This window comes from Myotis lucifugus, unplaced genomic scaffold (assembly GCF_000147115.1).
Source record: "Myotis lucifugus unplaced genomic scaffold, Myoluc2.0 scaffold_134, whole genome shotgun sequence".
Classification (NCBI taxonomy): domain Eukaryota; kingdom Metazoa; phylum Chordata; class Mammalia; order Chiroptera; family Vespertilionidae; genus Myotis; species Myotis lucifugus.
This window is the reverse complement of record NW_005871182.1, coordinates 1,409,361-1,423,088: the sequence shown is the minus strand read 5'-3', so window position 1 is coordinate 1,423,088 and position 13,728 is coordinate 1,409,361. Positions and strand designations below refer to the sequence as shown.

At 46.9% G+C, this 13,728-nt stretch overlaps 1 protein-coding gene across 1 annotated transcript in view; it reads left to right on the top strand.

The window, feature by feature from the left end:
• The window catches only part of CAPN13 (calpain 13), a 43,349-nt gene that overhangs the window by 2,135 nt on the left and 27,486 nt on the right, over nt 1-13,728 (top strand). Inside the window, exons 2-4 of the mRNA XM_023758628.1 lie at nt 5,072-5,150; nt 6,959-7,074; nt 11,772-11,905. Coding sequence (XP_023614396.1) covers nt 5,072-5,150; nt 6,959-7,074; nt 11,772-11,905 — 329 coding nt within the window. The remainder of the gene's footprint in view (nt 1-5,071; nt 5,151-6,958; nt 7,075-11,771; nt 11,906-13,728) is intronic.

Genomic DNA, 13,728 nt, shown 5'->3' with positions numbered 1-13,728 from the left:
TATTCTGTTTAAATGAATTTAATTTAATGTACCTTATTGGAGAGCACAGCAGAGTCACCAGTGTATGTCAGGTTGAGGGATTAAAATTTCACCATTGTCCCCATTCTTTAGTGAAAAACATTTCACTTCTCAACTGAAGAATGGGCTATGGGCCCAAACCACATTGATGGGCGCTCAGAGAGCAACACCCAGCCCCACTGTGGATTCTGGCCCGTGGCCATCCCAGAATGCAGCACTGCCTGCCTAGGCAACAACTTTCTCCTTCCCAGGAACCAGAGCAGACTTTCTGAAAGGATCCTTCACTAAGAACAATTCACCTTGGGACCAAAATGAGTTCTTCCATAAAGTGGAGATATGAGTGTAAGTTGTAAAAGCAATAAGTAACAGAAGGTGAGAGAAAGTAAACATGCCAACAGACAGTTGCCATTGAGCGGAAGAACTTTGATGCCAATAAAGCCAATCTTCCTAGAGAAAATAGAAGAGGGAGTGACGCTGCCACCAGGCCCAGCCTGACCTCTGGCCACCCCCTGAAAGCGCCTGTGTCTAAACGCCCGTATGCTAAGCCTGGCGTTCCCTCATGCGAGAGCAGCACACCGTCTGGGGACATGCCTGAGCAGCCTTTGAAAAGAATGCAGGAATCACTGTCGAAAATAGACCCAGTGATGTCCCATTGGGAGAGACCCCTCCAGAAACGATGCGGGAGAGTGTGGCTTTGGTGCCACTCCAGGGAGGGGAGTTTCTTAAACTCCAGGGACTTTTGCGTTACGTGAGTTTCTGGCATCCCTAATGTAACAGGGGGTGCCCCACACTTTGCATTGAGAACGAGCTTCACAATTCAGAACGAATGTATATCCTGTAGCATCTAACTAATAGGAAATATATCCATATTCCCTATTGGTAGAGTTACTCTGAGAAATTGGCTCACGTGTTCACGGAGGCTGAGAAGCCCCACACTCTGCCATCTGCCAGCTGGAGACCCAGCGAAGCCAGTGCCATAGTTAGGTCTGAGAGGCAAGGCCTGAGAACCAGGCAGCAGATGGTGTAACTCCCCATCCAAGGGCAGGAGAACGCCAATGTGCCAGCTCAGCAGTCAGTCAGAAAAGGGTAGTTCTCCCTTCCTCTGCCTTTTGTTTTATTTTTCTCCGGATTGGGTGAGGCTTATCTACACTGGGAGGACAATTGCTTTCCCAAGTCCACTGATTCACATGCTAATGTCATCTGGAAACACTCTTTCAGATCCACCTAGAAATGGGGTTTAGCCAAGTACCTGTGACCCAGTCAAGCTGACACAGAAAGTCGACCATGGCAGTTTTCTTCTGCACATATGGGTGTTTCAGTGCCCTCAAAAGGCCAGTCTGCCTCACAGAATCAGGAAACACCAAAGTCATGAAGCCCCTGCCTGCTGGTGTGGTCCCTGGGGAAGAGCCAGGCACCAGGGAGGCAGATTGCCCGACCCCAGCTGCTTCCTGTGGGCCCTGGAACAAATCTCTGCTCTGCACCTGCTCGCTGGGCCTCGCGGGACTCACCTGAGGAGCTGTCAATCCTGGGCTCTGCCTCTGGATGGCCTGCTGAATCCAAGCTGTAGGAGGGGGGACCTAGGGGTCTCCATGCCCGCGAGCCCGTGGTGATTGAGTCACGCCCGGGGTGGATACTCTGATCCTTGACAGTGACTTCACTGCCCTGTGCTCCTGGTCCAGCTGGAGACAGGGGGACTGCCCGGAGCCAGCGCCTTACCATCCTCCCAGCCATCTTTACCCATTTTCTCTGTGGGCCTTGTCCCAGGAGGTCAGCCCAGCAGATAAAAACACTTCTTAGTCTACTTCTGCCTCTTTCTACCTTTTTAAAAAATATATATTTTATTGATTTTTCACAGAGCGGAAGGGAGAGGGATAGAGAGTCAGAAACATCGATGAGAGAGAAACATCGATCAGCTGCCTCCTGCACACCCCCCACTGGGGATGTGCCCGCAACCAAGGTACATGCCCTTGACCGGAATCGAACCTGGGACCCCTCAGTCTGCAGGCCGACGCTCTATCCACTGAGCCAAACCGGTTAGGGCCTCTTTCTACCTTTGAGACCCTCCAGCACCCATGGAAGCCCAGGGTGGGGAAGGAACAGGCAGCTCAGAGGTCAGGGGACTTAGATGCTGGTCATGTGCCCAAAGTTGATTGATGTTGACTATGGACTTTTTATTGGAAATAATTGCCATTTAGTTTTTATAACATTAAAATATCTTTCTGTTCCTAATTAGCTAAAATTTTGGTTTTTTTAGTTTTTATTTTTGTTACTTGGGCAAATCAGAGAAACTTGTGCATTTATCAAATGCCTTCATAGAAGGATAAAAATTGTCTCCTCTTTGGCCCATGTAAATACTTTTTTCCATCATTGGATATCCTGATATGAAACCACCCTGGCAAATTTCTATGGAAAACCCTACTTGAGAGTGGGTTAGTCTTGTCACTTATGGTAGATTCATTGGCTGGGTATGTTATTTCATGTGTTTCCATGAGTATAATCAGCCTGGTGCGTGTGTGCTTCTGTGTTTTCGCTCTCTCTCGGTTTGGGCCTCCAGGCTGTGCTGGCTTCTTAGAATAAATGGTGGCAGGATTCTTCTTCCAAACTTTTTTTTAAACAATGAAACTGTAAGTGACACTGGAATTGTCTAGTCTGTGAAAGTTTGAGACAACTCAGCAGGAAAATCATGTGTACTTAGCAGCCTTTAACAGAGATGGTGGGGAGATGTTCTGGGGTCATTTAAAAATACTATTCCAAGGTTATTGATCTTCTTGGGTTATATACTAACTTGAATAATTTGGGGCAATGTTCACTTTCATCAGAAAATCATTAGTACTTTTAAATGGATTAGTATAGAATCTTACTTCATGTTTTAAATTGCTAAAACCCAATTTTTGCTACTTTTATTTGGGTTTCTCTACCACATTTGCCAAAGGTTGGATCTATGTAAGCCTTCTTGCCCAAAAGGAACAATTTACTTGCACTATTGATTTCTCTGTTTTATAATTCCCTAATTGTGCTCTTTTATCACTTCTTTCCTCCTATATTTGCCAGGTTCTTTTTGTCTTTTTCTTGCTAACATCTGTGAGTCGACTGCTTAATTCATGCTTTTATTCTATGTTGTTTAATAATGAATGGATTTGAGGTTCTGGGTTTGTCTATGAATATGGCTTTTCAAAGTTTGCAAATACTGCAGACGGAGGGAATCAATATTTATTGAACATATACCCTGCCAGGCGCTGTGCTAAGTATTTCGCTTCCTTCCTCGTGTGGAAAAGGGAAGGGCTCTTGCTTTGCCAGGCCGCAGGGAGGCAGCCCGTGGACAAAGCGCCTGGCCTCCGGAAGGGCTGATAATGGCAGCCGGTGCCTGGGTCACCTTATCATTGGAGTCTCCCATTTTGCACACGAGGAAACGGAGGCTCCGCAAAGGAAGGGAAGTTGCTCAGGGCCACCAGAGAGCAACGCAGAGCAGGATTCCACACCAGGTGTGTCTGATTGGACTCTCAAGCACACACACCCCTTCTCCGCTGCTCACTGGGGGGGACCAGGAGAACCAGTGAGGAAGAGGCGCGCTGGGGGTGGGTCAGAAAGCTGAGTACCGTTATCTTTGTTCCTGGTCCAGGAGCCCGTGGTTCCTCCTCCCCAGCTCCCATAAGTGGAGGTCTACGCGTCTGCTCCCTGGCAGCGGCCCTCCACTGGGGCCTGGCTTCCTTTTCCAGTAGGAGCGGGGACAGGTAAAGTCCATGAAGTGCCCCCAGTTGCTTTGAAACTGGAAGAGTGGTTCCCTCCGTGGCTCTGCAGAGACCTCTGCCCTGCTTGCTTGTGTTGGGAGAGACCCCCACGTTCTGCCCAGCCCTGGGGGCAGCAGAGGGTTGGGTGTGGCGCCTCCACCCCAGGGCCTGGGCCCAGTGCCCCTCTTGCCATCTGAGAGGGCCGGTTACTTGTGGACAGGCGGCGGGAGGAGGTGCAGTGAGTCATGGCCCCTCACGCGCCTGCGGGGCCTCCGTGTTTGCAGACATGCCCACCTTTGCTTGCCCCTTGGCAGCTCCACCAGGAAACGTAGCTCACAAAGGGCTGGCAGGTCTCACAAGGCAGGGACTCCGCACGTGCATGGCTGTTGAGCAAATGAATCTATTTCCACTTTGCAGCCCTGCTCTCTGGGGACTTATTTGTCAATGTGAAAAGAAATGATACAGGCACAGTTAGCAAATTCCGCCAACGTGTGCGATGGAACTCCCGGCAGAGCTGCCGGGAGAGGATGCTGAGGGTAGTCCCACCGACTCCTAGCAGGGGCAAACCTACAGGCTGGTGGGGCCGAGGCAGGAGCCAGACCTTTACCCAGTGTTTTCCCCAAGGGCCCGGGGGCCCCTCAGGAACTCTCACCATCCTCATGTCTGCTGCGAGTTCCCAAAATTCTCCCAGACATCGCAGCACTGCCGAATCCTCCAGCGACCCTCTCTGTAGCCAGCAGGCGCTGTGTGTGTTGGAGGTTGGGGAAGAACTAGGCTCTGAGTAACAGCACCTGGGATGAGGGGCCTGGATCTTCTAGAATCAGTCAGGGAGCCAACAAAGATCTGAGTAGTGCACATCCTGCATCCTGAACAGCACATGGCTGCACTTGAACCTGAAGCCCAGAAGGCCCAGGCTGACTTCTAAGAGACAACATTTCACACGGGAAAGTTTTATTATGTTTATAAAAGTTTCCTCTAATAAATGTATCCGATTCTTTTTTTCTCTCATTTATAACCTCTTCATAAAACACTGCCTGTTAGCACCAGGATGGCTGAATATCTGATTCGGGGATCCTGAGACCTTATTGATGTTATCTCCTCATGCAGTTGCTTAGGTATTTATTGCCTGTCTCACAGTTACATATACACCCTGGTGACGGCTGCCTTCCTGATAGCAATAAAACCTGAAGAATGAGGGGAACTTTTAAGCACCTATTTAAGAATTAACCTCTACTTCTCAAAGACAAAGTGAGTGATGTCTTGGGTACCACTCTGGGACATAGAGGGATGAAAGATGCTCATGGCTTTTCTCCCTCTTTCCTAAGGATTTATTGATGGGTAAAGCAGAGCCTCATTTCATCCTGGAAGGTGCGAGCAGATTTGACATCCAGCAAGGGAAGGCAGGTAAGAACTCACCGTCTTCTCTTCTGGCCTATCAGGGCAGGCTGCTCAAAGTCAGCCTCTGGATAGGGAGGTGTGGAGACCCTCAGAACTCTGTCCCAACTGCTGAGAGGGGAGGCCGGCCCCTCAGAGATGGACAGCCCATGTCCAGTCTGCAGCCTGCACGTCAGCTCAGCCATGGGTGTGCCATTGCAGTGAGGCATTATCGAAGAAAGGGAGAAAACGGACACAGGATTTAGTCTGAGCACTGGGTAGAGAGACGCATCCAGAAGATGGGAAGGAGAGAGAGACGGAGAAAGGGAAGCAAGTGTTCATTGAGCCTTTGCAATGCGGTGCTATATACTGTGCATGTGCTGTTTCCTTTACGCCCAGTAACATCCCCACTCTATACATATATGCAAAACCAAAGGGTCCAAGAGGTAAAATCATGTCTTTCATGTCACATAAACAATAAGTGACAGAGTTGGATTTGAATCCAGGGCTGTTTGACTCCCTCCCACCCACCAGACAGCCATGGATCAAAGTTGTTGCTAAGAGGGCTTGCCTTGAAGGAGGCCCCTGGGCCGGATCAGGAATGGCCGAGAGAAATCCCTGAGCCAGAAGCCCAGGAGTGGGGGGGTGGACAGGCTGAGAGAGGAAAGTGGACAGGGAATTAGGAGACAGCACAATCAGACTCTTCTAAGAACAGACTCTATATCCTTAAATGCCTGCCTACAAGTTATGCCTGCACCTGGACTTCCCCTGATGGAATCACGGTGTCTTGGGCTAAGTGGATAGAAGCCTGTGTTTCAGTGTTGGGAAGAGCCCCCAGCAGCTAATAATCCTCCGGTTAGAGCTTCCCCTATGTGAAGATGGGACCTCTATGAGGGCATTTCTGTGCCTGACACAAAATGGCATTCAAATAATTGATTGTGTTGAAGAAAAAGGAGGGAAGACTTAGGAGAAGGGGATGATGCTCATGCTCAAAGGGCTCACCATGACATCCAAGGAGAAACTCAAGGCTTCATTGCCCTCAAGGGGGAAGAGGAGAGAACCCCTGTGTGGGCTAGAGGGGCCCTGACACAGGGAGAGGCTGAGCAAGTATTAACAAAGAAAAGCACAAATCTATTTGCTGATAACAAAAGACACTGTCACTTTAGTTCTGAGCACCTCTGGCAAAATGAGAATCAGAAGACAAGGTGGCCCACCAGCCCTGCCAAAGCCTGGCTGGCGCTCTCCTGACCTCCCTCAAACCACCATCACTTCCACCAACACCTCCACCATCAATCACCCCCACCATCACCTCCACCATCAGTCACTCTCACCATCACCTCCACCATCAATCACTCCCACCATCACCTCCACATCAATCACCCCCACCATCACCTCCACCATCAGACACCCTCACCATCACCTCCACAATCACCCCCACCATCACCTTCACAATCAATCACCCCCACCATCACCTCCACATCAATCACCCCTACCATCACCTCCACATCAATCACCCCCACCATCACCTCCACCATCAATCACCCCCACCATCACCTCCACCATCAATCACCCCCACCATCACCTCCACCATTAGTCACCCCCACCATCACCTCCACCATCATCACCCCTACCATCACCTCCATCATTATCATCACCAGCTCCTCCTCTGTCTTACTTAGAACTGGCTCTAGTGAATCCTTCCTTCAATTCTCTCTCAGATAGAAAAAAAAATGCATTATTCAGAAGGACATATGTGGACTCTGGTAACAAAGACCTGCAAAATGCATGGGGTGGGGCTTCCAGTAAGCCTCTCACACTTGGTGTGTGTCCCCTCACAGGAGACTGCTGGTTCCTGGCAGCACTGGGCTCCTTGACACAGAACCCACAGCATCTGCAGAAGATCCTGACGAACCAAAGCTTTTCCCACCAGTATGCAGGGATTTTCTGTTTCTGGGTACGTGCACTGCTGGGATGCTCCCACATGGTTTTCTCTGAGCACAGGGGATGACTCTCTTAAATATTCCCTTGTCTGGCATCCTGAGATGTGGAAGAGGCACTAACTTATGTGTTAGTTACACTGCATAGCTCCAAGAAAGTATGTGAGCTCATAATCTGACAACGCCTGGGAAAGATGAGAGTAAAAATGTTCTCATGTAAATTGTTTTTATTTTTGTATTATGTATTCATTTACTTTTGAGAGCACTTTTGAGAGGACGGTGAAACAAGGAAAGGCTTAGGATAGAAGAAGCAACAGGAGAGAGCCTAGGTGGGGCTGCTTCGGCTCACTGAGAAATCAGAGAAAAGGGGCCTTGGGGACAAGCTCAGGGGGTTAATCCAGGACGAGCTGCCACTGCCTGTTGCTCCCCTGGTGGCAAGTCTCCGGGGTCCCTTAGAGGTTAGGAGATGTGTGCCTGTGGGGGAAGAAGAGGAGGAAGGGAGAGGCATGGGCATGCTCCTGAGAGGGTGAGTGAGCCCTCATGTAATTTTTTTAAAAGGCAGATGCAGTCACCAAAAGAAAAAAGGAGTCTTTGATCAAGAACCCTGTACATCATCGAGCTTTTGTCTATATCTAGTTTGTGCCATATCTGGTTATTTTTATCACAGTAGCTTGAGAATAAGTTGTAACATCTGGTAGGATGATTTCACCTTCATTATTCATTATTCTTTTCTCAGAAATATCTTGCTAATTCTTGCACATTTATTCTTCAATGAGAACTTTAAAATCATTGTGTCTAATTAAAAAGAAAAGCCATTGTGAGGCGAAGTGGAGCAGCAATAAATTTATGTATTAATTTGGAAAAATTACACTTTTATTATGTTAATGATTCATTCCAGAAACATGGTCTATCTTTCCATTTATTCAGAACTAGTTTTATACCCTTCAATAAAATGTTATGGTTTTGTTTTCATATTAGTGCTGTACCCTTCTTAGTAAATGTAGTCTCACATATTTTACGGTTTGTAGCTCATGTGAATGAGATTTTTCCCCTCATTTCTAACTTCTAGATATTGCTGAAAAGAGAAAAGCCACTCCTTATTAGATATTAAATTCTATCCAGCCACCTGATCACATTCCTTTATTTGTTCTAACTTTTTTCTTTAGTAGACTCTGGATTTTTTAGTTATCTAATATTTTCTGCAAATAAAGATGATTTTGTCTCTTCTTTTAATATTTATAGAAATTATTTTCCCTTGTGCCTTGTCTCTTAAGTTAGTACCTGACAATTTTGAATAAGAGTGACAAGAGCAAAACCCTGCCTTCTCTGGTTTTTAGTTATATATTTTCCTGGTGCTCTGTTCTTTAAATACACTGTTGGATTTAATTTGTTAAAAATTTGAATAGAATTATTGCATCTATGTAATATGTAGAATTGGAGTCTAGTTTTTCTTTAAATGTTTGAGTTTTACTAACTTTTTAAAGTGAACCCATTGAGCTTTACATACTTTGATCTGACATAATTTGAATAATGGTGCTATTCATTGGTTATCTTTTGTTTAAAAGTAAAATACATAACAGATCCAGATGATTGAGGCTTTGATTTATATAATTACTTTTAGTTATTTTCATTAATTCCCATTTATTTTCTCTTGGTTAATTTTATTGTGTTTTTTAAATTTTCTGAATCTTCACATTTAATATTATTAGTCTTTTTTTAATCATAAAAAATTTGAGACTAGAAAATTTCCTCTGAGATCTTATTTCTATCTATAGGTTTCAATATAAAATATCTTACTTTTATTAATTTTAATATAATATATTTTTAGTTTTGAGTACATTTTATAGGAAGGTCATCTTTTGGTTGTAGAGTTTTAGATTTATTAAATTATGGTAAAAAATATAGTCCATAAATCTCTATGTTTGGGGAAATTATTAAAGTTTTATTTATGGTCAAGTCCATCACATTTTTGTAAATGCTTCATTTGCATATTATATAATCTACAATCATCTCTTTTATCTTGGCTTATTTTTTGTCTGTGTGATTTGTCAAATTCTAAAAGAGGTGATGAAGTTCCCCAAAGTTAGAGTTTGGAGAGTTCCTCTTATGCTTTCAGATATTCTGGCTTTATATTCTTCCTGCTATATTCATTAGTGCCCGAAGATTCTTATTATCTGGTTGGTGAAATAAAGCTTACAAATATATCCCTCTTTGTCACATGTAATGCTTTAGGCCTTCAGTTTCTCTTTATGTGATATTCATATTGCTATTCCAGCTTCCTGCTATTTACATTTCCCTGTTACATCTTTGCTCATCCCTTCATTATTAATTTTATTTTCACCATTTGATGTTTCTTATACAATTTAAGCCTTACTTAAACCTTATCGCTCACCATTGTTTCTCTCACCCTTCATTTCCTCTTATTGAAGACTTTTGTTCTCATTTCATCATCATTCGGTAGGAATAGTTCCTTGAATAATTTCCTCAGATGGCATAAGTGTATTTTATTTGCTCTTTCTTAAGAATGATATTGCAATTGGGTTTTAAATTCTTGGATCACATTCCCTTTCCTTAAGACTCTATAAACATTATTCCATTGTCTTATAGGGTCCTATGTTGCAGAAGAAAAAACCCAATGCTAATCTATGCTCTTACTTTGTATGTAACTGGTTCTTTCAGACTACATATTAATAAGAGGCTCTTTCTCCCCTTGGTGTTCTGAAATTTCTCTGGAATATGTCCAGATTATGCCTTTTTAAAATCAATCTTGACTGGAATTTAGCAAGCCCTTTCTTTCTGAAGACCTGCTCCTTTTTTGCTCAGCTAAATTTCCCTCCATTATTTCTGGGCATCCTCCTTTATCCTGTTCTCTCCTCCTGAAGTCCAGTTATTTGCATCCTGGGTCTTCTAACAAGTGCCCAGGTAATGCTGATGCTGCTGGGCCAAGGAGCACACTGAGGAACGAGCTACAAGATGCAGAGTTCAGCTGTGTCTGCACTGCCTCGGGGCTGCAAGTGTTGGCTGAATGATAGGGACAACTTGAGGCCCAGGCAGGACACACTCTGCATGATCATATCTGATACAGGGGAAGTAAGTTGGTCAACATTACCAGTGTGGGAAGATGGGGTAAGGGTGACTTCTAAGGGGGAACCAACCAGAGGAGCTCCTTCAAGCCAGGACTCGTTCATTCTGCGTGACTGACTGTGCTCCAGGCAGTCTTAGGTGCTGAATGGAAAGGCTGTTATTGAAAAACAGTTTCTACTTTCAAAATTGCGATCTCACTTTCACAGTCTCATCTGATCCCAATTATAGCCCCAGAAGGCAGTTCTTACTCTCACCCCCATTTGACAGATGTGGATACTGAGACACAGAGAATTAAGTGTGTTACCCAATGTCTGTTGCTCAGATAACTAAAGACAAAACCAGGACTCAAGCACATTTCCACTGACTGGGTACTGTCTACCACACTTGGCTTTCCCATTAAACCCAAATCCAGATTGGGTTATCCTTCCAGGGCCCTCTTCTAAGAGCTGGGATTAGCTTTCCTTGGCGCTTCAGCCACATTTCACGATCTCCTTCTAATAACATCCCTGCTGGCTCTCGACTTCACCCACCGATGCATCTTCATTGCAATAGGGACACGAATCCACAGCGGTGCCAGAACTGACCGCAGTGCCCGGGTTCATTAGTGACCATGAAAACATCTTTGATTTGTCTCCACTGACACCTCTATCTTGGTTTCCATTTCTGCTTTGAAAGTGTGTTCTCAGGCCCAACATCTGGGATATCCAGCTGTGGAAAGGCCCTGTGGATGGCTTCCTGTTATTGCCAAGCAGATGATAGATCGCATCCACCCAGGTTTATGTTGAGCCCACCTGTCGGAGACTTGCCTTCATCAAGGTTCAGGCCTGAAGCCGGAAGCCCTGCTGCTTAGCCAGCACAGGAGAGACCAGAGAAGAGACTCCAAAAGGCCGGCTGTATTATGGATTTTCCTCATTTGGCGATGTCCTGGGTGATCCATTAAGAGTTGAATGCTGAGGATTAAAGCAGTCTGTTTTGGAGAGGAACATCTGCTTCATTTGTGCTCTTAGCAGGAGCAGCGCCAGCCGGTGTCATTTCTGCTGCTCTGATGGCAGGGCCAGAGCGAGGCTGTAACTGCTCAGTCCTCCTGTGCACTGCTCATCCTGCGGCCCCTGGGCCTTCGCCCACGCTGTCCCTGCCATCTGGGATGCCTTTCCCGCCTCTTCTCCACCTGCCCCGCCCGGCCTCCTCCCGCCAGCCTTCAGCTCCCAGCAGGCTCTCCTTCCCCATGACAGCATCTGTATCTGCCACTCTGCTTTGTCATTCAGCATCTGCTTCCCCCACTGCCCTTCTGTGCCCGGCTACACCAGGAGAGTCTCCTGCTCAGAGCTCACAAAGGACTCGCCAAAATGAGGCCAGAGTTAGGAGCAAAGTCTAGCTAGAACCTAAGTCTCCTTCCTCTCTGCTGGGCTGTATTCTCCTTGACTAACTTGGTCTGTGACTCATTTTCTCCATCTGCCAGTGGAGATGACATCCCCTGTCCATCAACGTGGGCTGAGATTTGTTCTGGATAGCGTTCATTTTTGCCTTGTGGAGGTTATGTGGTGACGGTGGTTATCTTCTGACACAGGTTGCGGGTCCAGGAGCTCCCTTACCCCAATGCTATTGAGCTGTATATTCATCTCTCTTCCAGTTCTGGCAGTGTGGCCAGTGGGTGGAAGTGGTGGTTGATGATCGCCTGCCTGTCCTGAACAGGAAGTACCTCTTTGTGCATCCTCTCAACAACCAAGAGTTTTGGCCGTGCCTGCTGGAGAAAGCCTATGCCAAGTAAGGACGGGCTCGCCCCTCAGCCCAGGGTCTCGATGCTGCCCCGCCTGTGCAGCTGCTGGGCCTGGCAGGTGCTTCCCACCAGCCGGCCCAAGACTGTCGGCAGCTTTGCTGAATGCAAGCGATGCCCCTGGGAGCATCAGAGCCTTTGCACCTCACTGGGCATCCTCCATAAACAGTCACTGTGTGCAAGGCTGTATTGGGCCCTTGGGAGGGACCCAGAGGCACCTAGCAAGGGGTGGGCAGGGCAGGGCTGGACAGAGATATGCACTGGCAATGATATTATTGCAAGGGCTGGTAGAGAGCTCAAATAAAATATAATATCGTGGTCATAGTCTGCTGAGAGGACAAAGGAGAGAGAAAACAATTCTGACTTTCAGACTCACAGAGTCAGTCTGAGGCTACACAGAGGGGATGGCATGGAGTGAGGCCTTGAAGGATGGGTAGATTTCAGCAGGGGAAGAAGTATGTGGGGGAGGCATCCCAACAATGGGAAACAATGGGAATGATTCCAACAGAGAACCAGGGGAGGGACAGTTCAAAGTGAGGTCGGGTCGGTGGGGGCCTGCTGGGGCTGCTGTGGGATTGCATTTATGTGGGAGGTTGGGGGAGATGTTGTTCAGTGTGATATGGTCCAAACACCATGATGCGGTGCTGTCTCCTGGAATTGACAAGCTCAGGGACTTACAAACACCCCAGTTCACGTTTTGCTTAGATTCTTTTGGGCTACTTTTATTCAACAGAAGTTCATTGAGCATTTAACCACAGGCCAGGTTCTGTGCTTGGCACTGGGTTATAGACTCTCAGACTGGTTCATGTAGGTGTGTGTGCGAAAGTACCTGTGTGTGTAAGAAGTCATTTTCTAAAGAACCACACAGGCGAGGGACACATCAGAGCTAGAAATCAACACTAGGAGACGAAAGCCAGAGGACCCTGCCTTTCAGGAGAAAACGGGCAGTGGAGAGTGTTGCCTCATCAGGTTTCCTAAAGGTCATCCTAACCAGCCCCTCATGCCCAGGCTCTGGATGGTGATGTGACCCAGGTGTAAGTAGTTGGCCTGAATCTGCTGAGGTCCTCGGTCATGTGACAGAAGACATCATTTAGCAAGACCGAAGACCGGGTCCAATCCCATCCGGGGCCCTCCCTGAGGGGTGGCGACAGCGCAGACTATCCGGCCCCTGTCCTTCTGGGGGGTCACAAGCTGAACAGCAAGACATCTTGACACCTCTTTTTTTGCCTCCTTCCTTTTGAGCCAACTTGTCAAAAAGGAAAGCAGTTGCTCTCTCCAGTGTCAAGAAGAGCTGTTGGTTAGGATTGGAGAGTGAAGCCCAGATCCCAGTCTAGGTTATTGAACCAATTCATGTGCTTGGGAGGTTCATTCACAAACACTGCCACTATCTTTCCAGTATGGAGTCAAGCCTCACCCCTTCGGGGCCTTGTTTCTCCTCATGTAAAGGGGGGGGGGGTGCTGAGGGGGAGCTGGCAGCTCACAGGGAGAATCAGAAAGCCTGTGGAATGGAATGATGACTCTGACCCCATTTTGTTAACAGCTGACCTAAGGCATTCAGTCATTCAGCTTGAAAAGAAATAGGCAACTGGACCCTGAATCCACATTCCACTCCCTAAAGAAATGTAGCCGAGGATAAAATGCTTCAACTATTAAGCTGTTTCAAAGCTTTCCCTTTCATCCAAAGGAGGAAGTAACAGAATGCAGGAGTGAGTTGGGTAGGATCACAGCCCATCAGAGCTGCAGCGCCGCTGTCAGCACCCCCTGGACCTTCTCCTTTGGGATGTGAGGGGACAGGCTCAGAGAGGTGAGATGA